The sequence below is a fragment of the Diabrotica virgifera genome, chromosome 9, assembly GCF_917563875.1.
Source record: "Diabrotica virgifera virgifera chromosome 9, PGI_DIABVI_V3a".
Classification (NCBI taxonomy): domain Eukaryota; kingdom Metazoa; phylum Arthropoda; class Insecta; order Coleoptera; family Chrysomelidae; genus Diabrotica; species Diabrotica virgifera.
The window spans coordinates 211,405,003-211,425,256 of NC_065451.1; the positions used below are offsets into that span (position 1 = coordinate 211,405,003).

Genomic DNA, 20,254 nt, shown 5'->3' on the forward strand with positions numbered 1-20,254 from the left:
ATTTTTTTTATTACATAATAATGTTCAGTTTTGTTTAAAAATGAGATTTCCAAAATGTCATGCTTCAAAAACTCGTAATAACTTAGAAATACAAATTTAAACTCTTCTGTAAAATAAAATAGTTCAAACAACCCCTTGACGTCACATAGTGTTATTATATAGTTATGATTATGGTTATATTTAGGTATATTCTTCTTCTCCTTCTTTAGTTTATTGACCTCCACCTGCTTGGGTATTTGGCCAGCTCATCGTCGCGGAATAAGGGAAAAATATTTATATTCTAGTGACATTTATCGTATGTCATTGTAATAATATATACCCGTTTATTGAGATTGGAGTTTGATACAGTTTTTTTAAGGAAAGGAAAGAAGGTTTACTATGAAATATAAAACCATTTTGTAAAAGTACAAGTTTTCTATGAATAGTTCAAACGGTCAAAAACACTTGTGACGTCACATAACTGTATTTTCTACTGACGTTTTACAATTTTGTTTACTTTGTTGGTGCAGAATGTAAGCATATAACCCCGTGACGTCACGACGCCTTTTGGGCTGGCTGGTATAATTTGAATTTTTAATCGTCTTTAAGGGCCAAACAAAAGACAAAAAATACTTTTTTATCTTTGATACATGTTTTAAATTATATTCTGTTGTGATTTATAACATTTTTTTTTAATATACAATTGTATTGTTGTTCTGAAGCTATTTTCTTGTGGAATTTTTGTAATTAACTAGTTTTGATGGAAAATAAGCCACAATTTTACTAAAAAATGATTTTATTAACGTTTCGACGTACAAATCGGATGCCGTTGTCAAAATACAAAAATATTAATGAATTAAACAAAAATGTTGTTGCTTAGTAAAAAAAATCTTCTAATAATTTATTTAATCTGACTCATTTATATCGGCAATTCAGTTTTAAAGTGTTCTACTTCAAAATGTATAATATATGTCTGAATTGCCGATATAAATGAGTCAGAATAAATAAATTATTAGAAGATTTTTTTACTAAGCAACAACATTTTTGTTTAATTCATTCATATTTTTTGTATTTTGACAACGGCATCCGAATTGGACGTCGAAACGTTAATAAAATCATTTTTTAGTAAAATTGTGGCTTACTTCTCATCAAAACTAGTTAATTAAAATTTGATGCAATTTCCCTATTTAGGTCACATTTGTCCCTCTTCTTTGGGCATGAGTATTATTCTCGTTCCATTCCAGTTTCAGCCTTTTGCTATTAAAGAGATATCTACTAAATTGTTCTGTTAGTATTGAAATTGTTGTTGTCCTGCTTGTTTTCAAAATTTCGGCAATTATACCGGCGTATCCTAGAGTTTGATTCATTTTTAGCTCTTCCTATTTCGACTATATATTTGGTAGTATTTCTTATCCCACGTTTTTATTTTTCTTTTGGATGTTCTCTTTTGATGGTTCATTAAGCTAGTTTTGCGAGCTATACAAGCTTTTGTAGAAGTCTTCAAGTATCTTTGATATTGTATATTTGTCTTTCTCTTCCATAACATTGGTGTCTTTAATTTTGATCCATTGATGATATCATTGAATTTTCTGAACACCCAATATTGGTCTTCGACATTTTTAGCTCCTGTTATTTTCTATAATGCTCTATTAAGTTCTCATTCATTGTTTGATGTCACATTTTAGTTCTCTTCTAATTGTTTAATTTATTTTTACGTATTTTTTAGTATGGCGTTCGTTCTCCGCTGTAGTAGTTTTGTCTGCTTCATTAGTTGCTTAGTTTCGTTGCTTATATTGTGTTCTTTAGTTTTTGTTTTCTTTGGGACTTGTAGTCCGGCTTCAAGAAGGTTTTTTTATGTTTTTGTTAACGTCGTCAATTTGGTCCTGACTATTTGTGTCCTGCAAGAATTTTCGGAATTCTTCTCCATTTGCTTTTACTTTGAAGGCATCTATTCGCGTTGTTTTAGGAGAATTCTTTAGGAGAGAATATTTTGCCATATTCATCACCATCATCAATGGTGCTACAGAAATGGTGCTACAGAAAGAGCCTCGACCTTCCCAAGTCTATTACGCCAGTCAGTCCTATCCATTGCCAACCGTTGCCAGTTTGCTGCGCCTATTTTTCTCCCATCCTCATCTACACCATCCTTCCATCTGAGTTTTGGCCTACCCCTATTTCTACTTCCCACTTGTGACATAAGGATTCTTCAAGGAGGGTTGTTCTGCTGTGATCGTGCTAGATGTCCTGCCCATCTTAGTCTTCCTATTCTTATAAGAGATACTACGTCTTTACCACCAAATTTTTGTTTATATCTGTGGTATACCTCGTAGTTGTACCTTCTCCTCCAAATACCATTTTCACAGATACCACGAATATTCCTCTCAGGATCCTTCGTTCAAATATAAGCAGAAGGTTTTCGTCTGCCTTGGAGATGGTCCATGCCTCTGATCCATATGTCAACACTGGTTGTATAAGAGTTTTGTATATGGTTATTTTTGTGTTTTGTCTTAAGTTTCTGCTTCTCATATGTCTACTCAGTCCAAAATAACATTTGTTTGCTAGGATTATCCTTCGCTTGCCATATTCTCGCTATTAAATCTTCCATTTTAATAAGTGTCACTTTTAATTTTTAGAAATGCCGAAAACTGTGAAAAATTATTAAAAAGTTATGAGTCAAATAGTACATTATCATAGTTATTAATAAGTGCCATTAGGTATTTATTGCTTTTTCTTTAATTATTGTTCGTAAGTAAGTTTCATATTTTTAATATACGGCATAATTACACTATGACCTTGTTCAATAATAATTGTTAATAACCATTCACAGTTCACTTGACTCGATAGATTTAGATATACTATCACAAAGTTATGGTATTAGTGGTAGTAATAATTAATGATATTTTTTACATAACAAAAAGTATATTTTACTTTTGTGATGTAAAGTATACAGCTATAATATTATCATTCGGCTTTTACGCCAGTCAATGGGAGCAAGAATAGGACATTACCTCCGAATTCTATCCTACTGCATGGATTTTAATTAAATTTTGGGCCTAGCCTCTACTTATCTCCTAAGTCTACCCTATGCCGATGAGTGCTTTTATCTTGGGGGTGATTCCCACCCCTTCTTAGGAGTGGAAAATTTTTTGGTTAAAATTACCACGGAATTCGCTAGAGAACCTAATTCTAAGCAAAAACTGTTCTATAATTTTTTTTTGAAAACTCAATACTTTTTGAGATATTCTTGGTTGAAAATTATTGGTCATTTTTATTGAAACATTTTTCGAACGTTTTTTTGCGAATACCTTAAAAACTATGCTCTAACTAAAAAAAGAATGTGTGTGTACCCTGTACGCGCGTAAGAAGTTATACTTCTATTATAATATGATTTCAGAGAAATAATAGTTATTTATGAATCAGTTCGTGAAGTATGCAGCTGTATGAACGTTTGTATGATATTGATTGGTATGTTTCTTATATACAGTAAATGTAAGACGTCTTCGACTTGGATGCGATCGAAAGCCTTTGTCAGGTCCATAAAACATAGACATGCTGGTTTATTGTACTCAATGACATTTTCTGTGATTTGTCTCATTACAAATACGGCGTCTACGCAGGATCTTCCGGATCTGAATCCTTGTTGTTCATTTGATAAAGTTGTTAGTTTATTGATTTTGTTGGCTAGGACTTTTGTGGTTAGCTTAAGTGCGGTGTTCAGTAGATGTATACCTCTATAATTGTTGGGGTCTTCTTTGTCTCCTTTCTTAAACATTGGTATCATTATGCTGTTTTTCCATGCGTGTGGTATCTTGCAGTGCAATATAAGTTTTTGTATAACTTTTGTCATCTCTAGGGTTATACTTTCTCCTCCGAATTTTAGAAGCTCGTTGATTATTCCGTCTGGTCCTGGTGACTTTTTATTTTTGGAGTGATTTTATGGCTATCTCTACTTCCTGAAAACTGATTTCTCAAAGGCTCAAAGCAAGCCTCGGAACCCGATGAATACAACCGAAGTACAGTATTACCTTATACCCATTTACATTTTGAAGTTACACTTCTTTAGGCGCGATTGGCAGTGAATTTTTATTTTATTTTACGCCATACTGTATGCGCATACATACAGTATGGCGTTAGTTGCTAAATCTTTCAAGTTATGTATGTATCAGTGCAAAAAATGTGTTAAAAGGATATATTAGTGTTTTAATAAATATATTTATTATAATTTTTGTTTCTTTGGATTGATATTCCTCGGGAGTAAGATAATAACATTTTTATATGTAGACTTCACTTCGTTTATTTGTTAACGTGATTTGTCATTATGTCCGAGAAATCATGTAAATAGAGTCATTGTGGTACCATTGTCTACCATCATTGTGCCATTGTCTACCATCATAAGTAGAGCATTCGACTACAAATCGAGAGGTCCCGGGATCAAATCCGGACGATTCCTATTCTTTTTTTTTGGCATTATTTTAAGAAAAATTTTTGGAAAGTAATAAGTATTAAAATTAGTTTCATATTTAAATAAAATACCAATAAACTGTTTAAAATATATTTATTTCGTTGAAATCATAATCATAGAAGTATAACTTCTTACGTGCGTTTAAGGTATTCCTTTCAGAAACAAACACATTCTTTTTTTTTGTACAGGCCAGAATCCTTATTGTAACATTGCCTTGTCAGCTAGTGTATTGTTGCTTGTATCCCACCACAAGTATGCAGGTACTTTGGAACATGCATAGTTATTTCCATGACTATTTAAAAAACAGTTGAGTGCTCATATTTAGAAGCCTATTAGCAAGCAACTCATTTTTTCATTAAAAAACAATAAAAACGAATGTTTGTTTTTACAAAAAACAAACTTATCTATCCCACCTAGTAGTTATTATACCTACAACCTACACATCAATTACAAATTTTCTATTTAAAAAATTATGCGTTTCTACCATTATCAACTTTATGACTCAGTAATTGCAAAGTAAATAATAGGCCTGGATTCCGCGTACCAAAAAAAAGTTGATTAATAGCAAGCTGAAAATTTGTTAATAGCTTAAGGGTGTCTAGTCGGACAAACTTTGATGTATGGGAACACTGGAACAAGGGAAGTGTTATTTGTGGAACAGGTTAAAAATTTGAAACGTCAGACTACGAAAATTTCCATGTATTTTGTCAAATGTATGTGCCATTCATAATAATCTTTTCCAATCTAATACTGTGCTCAACCACAGAGGGGTTGTTCTTGATCTTATTCTATCTCCACAAGAACTAATAATACACAATTTTCTGATCCAGCAAGATGTTTATAGACTAAGAGCCGCTATAGGTGAAATTTCTTAATCATTTTAGGCACGATGGGACCCTATAACTTAAATAGTAGAACCTAAAAGAAAACGTTTGAACACTGTGCCGTCACTTTTCAGTGGCACATGCGTCGACAGTGGCGCATCAAACTTTCCACTTATGGACGGGATAAATAAATTAAAAGTTACCCTCTCTTACTAATAGAATTCAATTTTTTTTATTTTCTTTATTTCTATGTGATTAACACATAAGATTCAGCGTAATTTTAACCCACCACCCCCTTCCCCCTGACCCCACCATCAAAAACTTCATTTTTCGTTTTTATTTTTTTTTTGCTCTGATGCAATCAATTTTAAGATTTCAAAAAATTCACACGCATAGCTGAGGCTTTTAAAACAAGTCTATTTTTTATAGACCCGTAGGTAGAATGTACATAACCTCAAAAAATTTAAAATTTTTTTTTTTTTTTTAAAAGCGTATAACGTTTTTTGGGGAATAGTTGCAGGTCTAACTTTGTCTTAATCTTGTGTGTTTTATCAAACACTATATTTTTAATTTTTTTCAGATTTTTCCGTAAGGCTCGCCACCTTCAAGAATCCGAAAAACTGCATTTTGGGGGGTTTTAGGGGATTTTCCCTATTTTATAGACTTCATAATATATCAAATCAATTTCGATTTTATAGGTTATATGTAACTTGAAGTAAATGAGTCCTTTAGAATATTTAAAATTGGGAGAAACACGTTCAAACCCCCCAAAACCCCCTTAAGAAACAATTTTTTGGATTTTTGAAGGTGACCAGCGTTACAGAAAAATCTGAAAAAAGTTAAAAATATAGTCTTTGATAAAATACACAAGATTAAAAAAAAATTAGATCTGCAGCTATCCCCAAAAAAAAGTTATGTATACTTTTTTCCAAAAAAAAATTTTTTTTTAATTTTTTGAGGTTATGTATACTCAACCTGCAGGTCTATAAAAAATAGACGTGTTTTATAAAAGCCTTAACTATGCGTGTGAATTTTTTGAAATTTTAAAATTGATTGCATCCCACAAAAAAAAATAAAATCGAAAAATAAAGTTTTTGATGGTGGGGGCAGGGGGGAGGGGGTGGCGGGTTAAAATTACGATGAATCGTATGTATCAATCACATAGAACTTAAATAAATGAAAAAAATTGAATTCTGGTAGTGAGGGAAGGTATTTTTTAATTTATGTATCCCGTCCATAAGTGGAAAGTTTGATGCGCCACTGTCGACGCATGTGCCACTGAAAAGTGACGGCACAGTGTTCAAACCTTTTCTTTTAGGTTCTACTATTTAAGTTAAAGGGTCCCATCGTGCCTAAAATGATTAAGAAATTTCACCTATAGCGGCTCTTAGTCTATTACCATCCTCCGCTAGTAACCACTTTGCAACTTTCATTTTAATAACAGGAAGAACATGTCATATGACAGGAATCATGTTGGTTAGTAATAGCAGTCTGATTTTTCCATGAGAGTTTAATGAAACGGTAACAAATCAATTGGATGTTCTGTCCGACAAAATACATGTGACCTTTTCGTAATCTAGCGTTCCAAATTTTTAACCTGCTCCACAATTAAAACTTCCCCTGTTGCAGTGTTCCCATATATCAAAGTTTATCCGACTAGACACCGTTAAGCTATTAAAAAATTTTCAGCTTGCTATTAATAAACTTTTTTTGGTACGCGGGATCCAGACCTATAAACAATTTTAAGTGACGAAGGTTAAATAAAGTGCAATAATTGAACTACTGGATATGCATTCATAGATTGGTTTTTGCCAAGGAAGTTGTCTAGTCGATTGAATTAGAAAACGCAATATGCATTCAGAATTGTTTGTTGTAAGTTTGTTCATGCCGATGATACTGGCACAAATACCTGTATTAAAATGTCCTAATGTAAAAGTCCAACAACATTTTGATTTGGCAGCCGTAAGTACTTTTTTTTTAATAGTAAGGATTATTTCTTAAAAAATTGACTGTCTTTTATTGTTTTGATTTTCTTATGGTATAAGTATTGGTTAAAGCAATCTATCGGTAATATGCAAAGTCATATATTGTATCTCTCTCATAGCATATTAGTCCAGAGTAATAAGGATTTTCTGTTTTTTAGAACATTGAAAAACCTTCAAAATGCCGATTTTTGAAAGTTAAAAAGTTAATTTGTTGCTACGCAAACTGCAAAATAAATGAAAATTATTATTTGTTACTAACTTTTACTAAAACTACCTTAGAACTTTAGTGTTTCACCCAAAGTTGGGTATTGGCGTACTTAATAAACCCTCAAAATTTGAGACTGATCCATTAATTAGTTTAAGAGTTATTCTATTTGTTTATCCCAGAGATCTTTATTTTCAATAAGATAAGACAGAAAATAATGAAGATGGGGCAATTATGAGTATGCTAAATGAAAGTAGAAGAGTGATAGTAACAAAATGTATTAAAAAAAGATAAAAAAAAATAATTAATATAGTCAAAAATCCTAATGCCAAATTTTTGAAATTTTGTAGTTTAAAAATATTTAGAATAACTTTAAAAATGTTGTCCGTAAAAACAATATTTTTTATAATTCGAAAAGAGTATTTTAAGGCGAATTTTCACATAAAAAAATTTAGCCTGGGTTCATTTGGGACAAAGTTAGCCATATGTTTTTTTAATTCACAGCTAATTTGTTTATCATTAATGCCATTTAAAAGAATGGGATTTTTATTTTTTTCTAAAAAATTTGCACAAACATTGTAGCTTCACAGCACCCTCTACGATTTTTCAAAAATGTAGTTCAAACGATTACTAGGGGGAACCTACAAATCCAGCGACTTAAAATACCGAAAAAGTAATTTCAAACGAATATAATTTTCTGTATCTCCGGATCAACTCAATGGATTTTGATCATTCTTTTTTAATTTGTATGCAATTTCTACGTACATTACAAATGTGCAATTTGTTTATAAATTTATTAATTAATAAACAGTCCAATTTGTTTAACCAATTCTTGAAAAAAAATTTTTTTTACAAAAATCTATTTTGTTAATCATAGTATCATTAATGATCATAGAAAAAGTTAAAGTACACTTTAATAAATAAATGATTTTTATTAGATAATTAGTTATTGAAGATAAATTATTTATTAAAGTATACCTTAACTTTTTTATGATTAATAACGGTAATATGCATGGATTTTTGGGAAAAAAATATTTTTTCAAAAATTGTTTAAACGAATTAGACTGTTTATTAATTAATAAATGTCTAGACAAATTGCATGTTTGTAATGTACTGAAAAATTACATACAAATTAAAAAAAGAACGATCAAAATATATATTCAGTAGATCCCGAGATATAGAAAATGAAAGTAGTTTTAAGTTACCTTTTTTAGTTTTTGAACTCGTGCATTTGTCGGCTCCCAGCTCCCCTTTCACTTACCACGACTAGTCACCAATTGAACTACATTTTTAAAAATTCGTGTAAAATACCAGCTTTTCTAATATGTAAAATGATTTTTTCTACGGACAATATTTTGAAAGTTATTCTAAATGTTTATAAACTACAAAATTTCACAAATTTGGCATTAGGATTTTTGACTATATTTGATAATTTATTTATCTTATTTTAGTAGATTTTGATAGCATCAGTTTTCTACTTTCATTTTTCATACGCAGAATTGCCCTATCTTCATCATTTTCTGTCTTATGTTATTGCAAAATAAAGGTCTCTAGGATAAACAATTAGAATAACTCTTAAATTAATTAATGGATCGGTCTCAACTTTTGATGGTTTGTTCAGTACCCCAATACCCAACTTTGGGTGAAATACTAAAGTTTTAAGGTAGTTTTAGTAAAAGTTATTAACAAATAACCATTTTCACTTATTTTGCAGTTTGCGTAGCAACAAATTAACTACTTTTTAACTTTCAAAAATCGGCATTTTGAAGGTTTTTTTAATGTTCTAAAAAATTAAATTTTGTAATTTTATGTCAACTACTTAGATTTTGAATAGGGTGCAAAAATTCGAAAAAATCGCGATTTTTGCACTAAATTGTTAATAATTAAAAAAGGGACGCGAACTCTAGGCAGGAAACAGGTAGGTTTTCATCCTATAGGTCTACAATAACTAAAAAAGTAGTCAGCTACCTGGATCTTTAAGTGTCCCGAACATGGTCTATTTCTAGCTTATTATCCCGGAGTATATCTTTTTCTCTTATTCGGTAATAAAAAAAAGTTAGTCTAAATTGCTGCAAGAATAATGGAGAGATACGATGGATTGTTGTTAAAAAAAAACAATTTTTTTTGTTTTCTATGGTTTATTGTTTGTACCATACATCGGAATTATTGTGCAAACCTTAAATCATTATATCTCTGTTCATTCAGTTTTTTAATTGGATATACATTTCAAATAGGTCTTATTTACCATTGGTAGACGATAGTAAAATTTACGTTTAACCTTCTTCTTCTTCTTCCTTTTTATAAGCAATTATGCGTGTTCATTGGCATATTGATACCTCTATGAAAGGTTGTCACTCCATCTGTTGCGCTTTCGATGTATGCTTCTTCTACCGATTGGTGATTTATCTCTTGCTACTACTTATATGGTTATTCCATTTTTTTTTCTTTTTAGCGTCCATTCGTTTATACACTTTACGTTACATTTTCTTCTAATGTCTTCACTCCTTTCTCGATCTCTCAGTGTATTTCCTGTAATTCTTCTCAGTAATCTAATCTCTGCTGCTTCCAGTAGTCCTTCAAGTTAACTCTTCAAGTTCAATTCTGCCATTACATTGCTTAATTCCTCTTTCTTTAATTTATATACCCAACCTACCGTCTCATCCTCTATTTCTAAGCCTAACGTACTTTCTGATTCCGCCATATTTATAATATATTTGTTCAATTCGTTTAAATGTCTTAAACCCTGTTAAAATAAATACTCGGGCACCAATGTAACGAGGTCGTTGCGTTGTTGCTCCAGGTATCTAAATCAGTCGAAGAAAAGAGTTCGCTTTTTAAGACATTTTTTTTGGAATCAAAACATACAAAAGATAAGATAATAATTAGCCTTAATTACTCGTTAATTTCGTTAATAATAGTATATTATTCAACGAGCATGTAATGATGGCTATTACTCACGATGATGTAGAATACTATGCTTTTTCTACGACCTTTTTTTATTTTAATTAGTAAAAAATTTAATTATCAACTACTCAAGATTTAAATTATAATAATTTACCAGAAAACCTAAATGCTATTTACCCCTAGTACGTGGTTGAATAATTGGTTGCCTACTATTACCAAATTATTATTTTTTGTAAAAATACAACTCTGTACCGTAGAGGTAAAGGGTAGTAACTCCATTTTTTTCTAATTTGGACTTAATACTTTGGCTAAGCTTAAAACGTTCCAATCTTATTTGTGGCAAAAGATGGTATGTGAAGTATTACTGGTGGCCTAGATATGCTTATAAGAAAAAGTAGTATATCCTTTGGAGAACGAGGTAAAGCATAGTAACTCCATCCGCTGTCGGATTTGTTTATCGGGCACGCTATTTCGCGCGCGGTAAACAGCAGTATCTCCACACAAGTGTTAGTCACCTTGATTGACAGAGCATTTTACTTGATAGATAGTTGACAGTTACAAAAAATAAAAGCAAAAATGAATTCCAAAGACTCTAAAACTTTAACAAATTTAAAAAACATGGTTGGATCGAGGATATGTGCGATTGTGGAGAAGGCAACAGCTGAAAATTTGACCGTAGACGGTAAGTGAGGTTAAGTTTTAATTTTATATAATTTTGTAACTAGGAAATTGTTAACATGTTCTAAAAATGTTGGTTTGTTACGTTTTATATAGTAGGTGTTTACTTGTTCTTGCTCTTTAGAGTCTTTAGTAGTTTTGACATTTAAAAATATTGCTGTTGTAAGAGTTTTGACCGATATATATTATGTTGTTTTATTCACTACCCATTTCTCAGATGCATAAGTACATTTATTGCTACTTCTTTAGAGTTATTGAAATTCTTAATATTCACCAACTATTTGTAAAATATAATACTAATACAAAATTAACATAACCTTTAAGGGGAAATGAACAAAAATGCAAAATTTTGACGCCTGTCAAAATTTTCTATGTATTTTAAATGTAATCATTTTTTTCGAATCTTATGAAAACTAATAAGTATTTTTAAAAAATTTTAACGCAAAATGAATGATTACTTGATTACCGAGGATGGAAAGTCCCTTAGAATGAATAAAAAAGTTTGTTTTGAATGCGATATTTGAAATTCAAAATCACACTACATTTTCTCTTTGTTTTTCACCCCTGTAACTTATTAAAATAAACATTATATAAGTTTTCAGGGACTTTCGGCTCTCGATAATAACGTAATCTTCCGTTCTGAGTTTAAATATTTCAGTAATACTTATTAATTTTCTCAGGATTCGAAAAAAAAGCAATCATATTTAAATAGCATTGAAGTCAAAAGTTCGTACCCATCCCCTTAAGTAGTATTTTTTGTAGTACTTGTAAGTAGTATTATCTTTTTAAGAAAACATCAACCTGCAAAATACTGAACTTGCTACTTTTTTTGAGAATTACACAACAGTGACTCTAATACATTTTTTGCTTTATTCTGTGTACTGTTAACAGTTCGACAGATAGAGAAGATTAAATAAAAATAAAAATTTTTATTTACAGAACCGATGAACGTCTCTAATATTGCTCAAGCTTCAACTAGCCGTGCTCAAAATTGCATTTTTTTGTCTAATTTAACTGAAGAATGTGTTAGCGATGATGATGATAGCATAAAAGACCCCGATTACATAGACGATGATGGAGAAAATATTAGCAGCAGTAACAATAGCTACAGTAGCAATTATTTGGGAGAGAATAATGGTGAATTGGAAGCAGATGATGAATTACAAGATGTTCAACTTGACGAAAACTTGACTGAAAATGAAACGGCAACTGATGACCAAATCAAAAAGAAAAGACGTTATAAGAAACCAGAAACTTGGAAAGTAACAAAAAGAGTAGATGCAACATTAGGAGGAAAGGAACACATTAATAAATCAGGTAAAATTATAAAAGCTAAAGCAATGAAGCCCCCTTGCCGTCCTTGTCGACTAAAATGTTCAGAAAAAATAGCAGAAGCTGTAAGACAGCAAATTTTTGAGAATTATTGGTGCAACACAAAAAATTGGGAGTTAAAGCGTCAATTTGTGCGCTCGCATATCACTCCGAAGAGTGTAATACGTCGTAGACCTAAAAACCATTCTAAAAGGCCTAGGGAAGTCAGCATTTCTTATAATTTTGATATAAAGTTAGATGGAGGTGTAAAAAAAATTGACGTATGTAAAAAAATTTTTTTAAACACTCTAAATATTTCAGAAACAGTTGTACGTAACATTCTAAAAAACGACAATATGGGAGGCTTTGTGGCACAAGACCATAGGGGAAGGCATGAACCAATTAATAAAACACCAGAAGCGGTTTTGGATCGAGTACGAGAGCACATTAAGTCGTTTCCGTGCTACGAAAGTCATTATTCTCGATCCAAAACTGCCAAGAAATATCTAGGACCAGAACTGAGCCGTGAAAAAATGTACAAATTATATACCTTAAAGTGTGAAGAAGACCACATTCCAAATAATGAAATTGTTAAATTATGGCTGTATAAAAAAATTTTCAATAATGATTTTAATTTAGCATTTAAATCGGTTTCCGTGGATACTTGTGATAGTTGCGATCGGTTTATGCTACAATTAAAAAACTGTTCCGAGCAAGAAACAATAACATTACAGCAAAATTATGAACAACATCTTCAAGAAGCAGAGAGTCGATACAAAATGAAAGCAAACGATAAAAAGGAAAGCAAACAATCAGCTGGAAAAACTAAAATTATAATGTGTGATTTGCAGAAGTGCTTGCCTACGCCTTGTTTGACAAATAACCAAAGTTTCTACAAGCTGAAATTATGGACTATAAATTTCACGATATACGATGCCACAGAAAATAAATCGTATTGCCTTATCTGGGATGAATCCGAAGCTGGAAGGGGTGGCCATGAAATTGCCTCGGCATTGACTAAATGGGCTATGACAGTTCTATCACAAACTGATGTGGAAGAATTGGTTATTTGGTCAGATAATTGCCCTAGTCAAAACCGAAATGTTATGGTAATGATGAGCTACTTTTGGCTTTTGAACATCTGCCCTAATTTAAAAGTAGTTAACCATAAATATTTACTGAGAGGACACACTCATTTAGAAGCTGACCAAGTGCATGCTATAATTGAAAGATCTGTAAAAAAACAGCCAACAATGCAGATCGTAACGCCTTGGGATTGGCAGCAATTAATCAGTTCCGTGGGTGCTCAGGTGATTAAAATGGACAAAGATGACTTCAAAAATTTTGAGGTACTTTACGCTCAGTCTCAATCCCCATTCATCAGTAAAAAGAAAAATACCGACAATAATAATTTCCTCATTTCAAACGTAGTCCAATTCCAAGTAAAAAAAGACACACCGACCATCATTTTTTATAAAGAGGCTTTTGAATAAATTAGACCCAAAGAATTGCACGTCGCTAGAAGAACAGCAACTGCGATCAATCTTCCAGAGCAGTTACCATTACGATATCAAAAACCGAAAGGGATCACACAAAAGAAAAAGGATCACTTACTAATCCTTTTACAATGGATCCCCAGTCAGTTTCAGGAGTTCTATAGAAATTTAGTTGTAACTAAAAAACAAGTTGATGATAGCGATGATGAATAAATGTTTTTTTATCATTTTATGTGTTTTTGTTTGAGTTTATGTAGGCACTTACTATTTTGTACACTGTTTTATCTGCCGGTACATGCCGAGGCAAAAGACCTTAAGTCCCAATATTATGCAAAATATAAACAAATTTTTTATCACAGTAGCACAATATTGATTAACTAATACATAACGTTACAATTATATAAATACATAATTTCATATGTCTTCAGATTAAGAATGATTGCAATAATTATCTGGAACTCATCTTATTTTCCCATTATCTCAAAACTTCACTAGATGGATATACTACCCTTTACCTCTATGGTACAGAACTAGAAATAGTCAATATAAGTTCTGTTCGTTTCCGAAAATTATAAGCTTTTTGTAACTACTGTCAATTAATCTAATAAATAGGAAATGGCTGTTGTCGGTGGACGTATTTCAATAGTTATAATGTATATTTATATTTAACTATATATAATATAATAATATAATTATAACTAACTATACATAATATATTATAACATATTTAACACAATATAACTTGAAAAATAAACACAATATTAGTTATAAATTCCAATTAACATAAATAAAATGAGCTAATGTCACTCTCACTAAAATAAATTAAAAACGTCAAAATTTTTAGTAAACAAGATATAAACGTAAAAAATATACTGACATTGTTACAGTTAAAATTCATTTAAAAATTTTTTGAAGTTAATTGTGTGTGTGTGTGTGAGATCCTGGCATCAGACAAAATCTATTTGCCACAAAACATGTAAATTCTTAATTACATTAAATGATTTCATATTGTCTATTTCTAAACTATACCGCTATTTTTGAATTTCTGATAAAATTAATGATGGAATCTAGTACCGCTTTATCTGGGGAAGAAAGGAGAGCTGTAATATTTAGTGGCAATGGACACTCGTGATGAATTAGTTCTTGATACAGAATTGAAGAAGATTGAGAGTTCAGAGAACATTCTAGAAATATATGATTTAGATCACCAATGGATACATTGTCACAACTACAGACAGGAGAGTTAAGTATTCCAATTTTATATAAGTGAGATGGAAAGCGAGCATGATTCAATTTTAAACGAGTCAATACTGACATTTGTGCTCTATTATAATTAAAGGTGAAATGAGGAATGTCTTTTGGAAGTGTAGGGTGAATTCTGAAATAAGGGTTTGTAGATTTATTTGCAATTCTTTTGTAATCAGTTTCCCATTTCCTTCTGATATTAGGTTGGAGAGCATTATTCAAATCTTTTAAATTAAATACTTTGTCCATATGGTGGCAACTGTGACTACTTTTTGCGGCTATATCCGCAATTTCATTACCTTCGACTCCGCAATGTCCTTTCGTCCAAATAAACGAAACAGTTACATTATTTTGTTTAAGACCCATAATTAATTTTTTAATGTTCAAAATTAAGGCATTTCGGAATTGGTTTATTGGGTGACCGCTAATAGCTTGTAATGCTGATTTTGAGTCTGAAATTATTGCCACATTCGTGCATGTTTGAGTTGCACACCATTTTAGTGCCTTTTCAATAGCAAAGGACTCGGCGGTAAAAATGGAACAATAATTTGAGATTCTGTACTTTTCAATATGATTTATGTTTGAAACAAAAAATGCCGAACCTGTGTTTAGCTCCGTTTTTGACCCATCTGTATATATTTTAGTTAAGTTCGACCCGAGACCATTTACAATGGATTTTATCATGGCTTGGTTTAAGATATTACAATCTGAATACCGAGGGAATATGGTGATAGGTTTGTCAATTATAGAATCGAAACTGTGTGCATACAATGGTATTTTATTAAGTTTAACAATATCATTTTGAAATAAGTTTGTATCAATAAATGCATCTGCCAAAAGAGGAGAGTTTTTCTTTTTCCAATAATGATTTGTCAAATTCTCAATTACAAGAAAGTTAATTTTTGCGATCAAATCACTGTTGTAACATCTATATTTTAATAGACTTTTATTTGCTAAAAACTGTCTTCGAAAACTAAGAGGAAGTTCTTGAGACTCTGCCAGAATGGTATGATTTGGTGAAGATGCCATTGCTCCCAAACATATTTTCAGAGCTCTATATTGTATTCGATCAAGGGTAAGTTGGTTCGTATTGGAGGTAGAACCATAGAGAGTACACCCATAATCCAAAATCGAGCGAATATAAGACTTGTAGAACATTAAGGAAATTTGTTGATCCGCGCCCCAGCTCTGTTTGGAGAGGAAGCGCAGAAGATTAATTCCCTTTTCACATCTTTGTTTGACATACTTAATGTGACTGGTCCATAGAAGTTTACTATCTATAATTATACCTAAATATTTATATTCTTTTACGATAGGAATAGTGTATTTACCTATAGAGAAATTATCGACTAACTGATATCTGTGCCTTGTGAAACACATCACAGCTGTCTTTTCTGGTGAAACACTAAAACCCATATCGTCGAACCAGTTTTGTAACCTGTCAAAAGTACGTCTTAAGTCTATCATGCAGCGATCGTAGGTATTATGGGTGACATAAATGCATAAATCGTCCGCGTATTGAATAATTTGTATGCCATCGCTCATCAAATCATGCAAGTCTGCAGTGTATAAGTTAAACAAAAGGGGACTTAAAATAGAGCCTTGCGGAAGCCCGTTGTAAAGTACTCTTGGACCATGTAAAACGTTATGACTATCTCGCAAAAATACTTTTCTATTAGCAAACAAATTTAAAATATTTATAGAGACTCTTTTATTGATGCCAAACGTTACCATTTTTGAATATAATATTTCCAAATCTACCACATCATAAGCCCCTTTAAGGTCCACAAAAAGACACAACATGTAATTATTTTTTGATAGACACAATTGAGCATCTGTAACTAAATGGGAGATTGCATCAATTGTGCCTATACCTCTACGAAATCCATACTGATTTTTTGGTAAAATTGATCTGTTTTCGACAAAATGTTCGAGTCTAAATTTTATAAGCCTTTCGAAAGTTTTTGTAATACACGATAACAATGAAATAGGTCGGTAGGACGAAGGTAAGTCAGGTGGTTTCTTAGGTTTCGCTAGAAGACACACAATTATATTTTTAAGACTATCTGAATACTTTTGTTTCAACCACCAATCATTAAAAATTTCTAAGAGAAGAAGTTTACCACTTTCAGGCAATTTATTTATTATCGTATAAGTAAACCCGTCAAGTCCAGGTGCAGTATTTTTTGATTTTTTTAAGGCTAATTCTAATTCCGAAAAGCTAAAATTTTTTGAGAAGGTGTCTGAGTCTTGATGGAAGTGAAATTGATTAATGTTGTCGTTAAAAATTGGACCTGCAGCAGATGAAGGAGCCAATGTATCAAGAACTTTTAGAATAAGGCTTTCGTCTAATTGTGGTTTTCTTTTTTGATGGTGTTTATTGCAAATAGATCTTACAGTGTTCCATATCTCAGTGAGAGGAGTGTTTTTATTTAATTTATTCAAAAACATTTTCCAACTGTTTTTTTGTTTAAGTTTGAACGTACGTTTGACATTAGCAGAAATGTCTTGATATTGTAGATAATTGATAAAATTACCTTGTTTTTTAAACTCGCTGAGAGCTTCTTTTCGTTTTTTAACAATCGCAGAACATTCCTCATCCCACCAATAAGGTCTTGGTACAGAAGGTGTGAAAGATTTCTTAATAGGCATAGATTTCGATGCTGCGACCGTGATTGCATTGAGGAAAAATTCGATTTTGTCTACCGAAGTTGAATTCCTATCTAAATTATTGAGCTTACTAATTTCTAATTCAAAAATATTTCCAAAAACAGACCAGTCAGCACGAGAGTCATTCCATTTTGTTGATGGGTTGATGACAAAGGAGGAGGGATTGACTTGAATTTCTATATTGATTGGGTAGTGATCTGAACCTAATGAATCTGAATCTACTGACCAAGCTATACGGTCGGCTAAAAGGGGAGATGTTAGAGTTAAGTCAACGGCTGAATGATTACTAGTTGGGGATATTCTTGTTGGTGTTCCGTCATTTAATGTAATTATTTCACAATAATCCATGGCCTCCACTAATATTCTACCATTTCTGTCGTCTGCAATTGGCCCCCACATACCGTGGTGAGCATTAAAATCTCCCAGAAAAATAGTTTTTGCAATATTAAACTGAAGGAATAGGTTGATTCAGTCATTTATTTCTATTCTAACATCTGATGATCTATAGATTGATACTAATGAGAGATTAATTTTGTTCAAAAAAACTGCGCATGCTTCTATACTGTCATCGAAATTATTATTAATTTCGGATTCTTGGTAATCTATTCCCTGTCTGATGAAAATACCTACGCCACCGTAACCATCTTCACGACATTTATTGATAAAGTTATATCCGTTAAGTCTAAAATGATGACCGGATGTGAGCCATATTTCTGATAGAACTATTATATCTGTATGGTAGTTGTTAATATGATGCATAAGACTGCCTTTGTTACTATAAATGGATCTACAATTCCATTGTAATATAGTTAGTTTTTCTGTAATATTTTTAGTAGCCATTTTCACTATCTGTGAGAATGGATTCTAAATTATCTTCATTATTATCGAATATTGTAATGATATTGTCCCTGATTTTATTTAATTCAAATTTTCCTTGATTATTAATTATATTTGTAATTAATGAATATATCTGTGAGATAAGTTTATCTCGACAAAACATGAAATTATTCTGTTGTGGAGCGGGTGTATATGGAGGAAGAGAAATTTGTCTTTTTTGATGGGAATTTTCTAAATCTGAATTACTAGTGCTTGGAATCTGAGAAGAAGTGTCAGTTCTTCGCCTTTTAATTGTTTTTGATTCTAATGCGGTTGAATTTGATTTTGGTTTATTTAAAGGAGCATAATAAATTGTTTTGTTTGCTGGTGCTAAATCGGGAAAATTTTCAAGATTATTTAATATATCAAACCTCTTGTTGGTATTAATTTTGGCATAAGCTGGATTGTTAATCGATAATTCGGCATCCTTAAAACTTTTATTTTCGAAAGCCATTACTTTCTTTATGTCGTGTTGTTTTTTGTACATTGGGCAATCTCTTGAAATTGAAGGATGATCAGAAGATTTACAGTGAACGCACATTTGCAACTCGGAATTACATTCAGCGGAAGAATGCTCATTTGCACATCGAGAACAACGAGATTTGCCTTTACATTGAACGATATTGTGTCCGTAACGTAAACATTTTCGACATTGGACAACTGGATGGATGTATGGTTCTACAGGGAAATTAACCATATTTATATTAATAAAGGACGGAATTTTATTACCTTTAAAATTTATTACTACCAATTGTCTATTGACAAATTCTTCTTGTTTGGTTTCAGGGTTTATAATTTTTCGTTTCATTCTTCGCACTTCCGCCACTGGAACTATAGAATTAATTGCTTTTTTCAAGTATTCTTCAGTAAAAAAGGTATCAACGCCACGTATTATGCCTCGTTTATGCGTGAAAAATTTTGGAATATAAGCAATCAACTTATTTTTTGTTAGTATTTCGTGATTAATTAATAAATTAGCGATTTTGTATGTTCTAAAAATTACCTTAACACGTTTTAAACCTACAGAATGAATATCAATAACATCATTTCTAAATTCAATTACTTGTTGTAAATAAAAGCCAATTCTGATAGGAAAAAAACGACCAAGATTCTTATCGGTATGTTCCAAAAATACCTGATACGGACCTGCATCCGTTGGTTGATATTTATTATCAAAGGCATATTTTTCGAAACCTGAGGATACTGTATCCATTGAAGAAACATTAATTTGATTATCATTATTAATTATTTGAATATTAGTATTTAAATTAACCGAGGGCGGACCAGGACCGCCCCCGTTACCTGACATTTTCTGTACAGCAAATCTGTCTTCAAAACTCTAGTTTTCCGCAAAGTACCACAAAACAGAAACTATTGATACAACTCTGCACGTGGAAACAAGGCCGGAATGTACCAAAAAACTGCCAAAATTAATAATTCTTTGGGACGAACTCCAAAAAACGAACACGACTTTGACGTGAAAAAACAGTTTCTGTTGAAGTTAATTATTGTTATAAATTACAATAATTATTGTATTAAATAAACAACTTTAAGTAATTTTATTTGCAGTTTATATACGATTAATATTAAAAGTGGCATGCGTCACTTAAATCTAACTT

General features: G+C 31.5%; 1 protein-coding gene across 1 annotated transcript in view; it reads left to right on the top strand.

Moving 5' to 3' along the window:
* Positions 1 to 7,039: 7,039 nt before the first annotated feature.
* The window catches only part of LOC114326113 (apolipoprotein D), a 31,101-nt gene continuing 17,886 nt past the window's right edge, over positions 7,040 to 20,254 (top strand). The window contains exon 1 of the mRNA XM_050662410.1: positions 7,040 to 7,227. Coding sequence (XP_050518367.1) covers positions 7,117 to 7,227 — 111 coding nt within the window. The 5' untranslated portion in view covers positions 7,040 to 7,116. The remainder of the gene's footprint in view (positions 7,228 to 20,254) is intronic.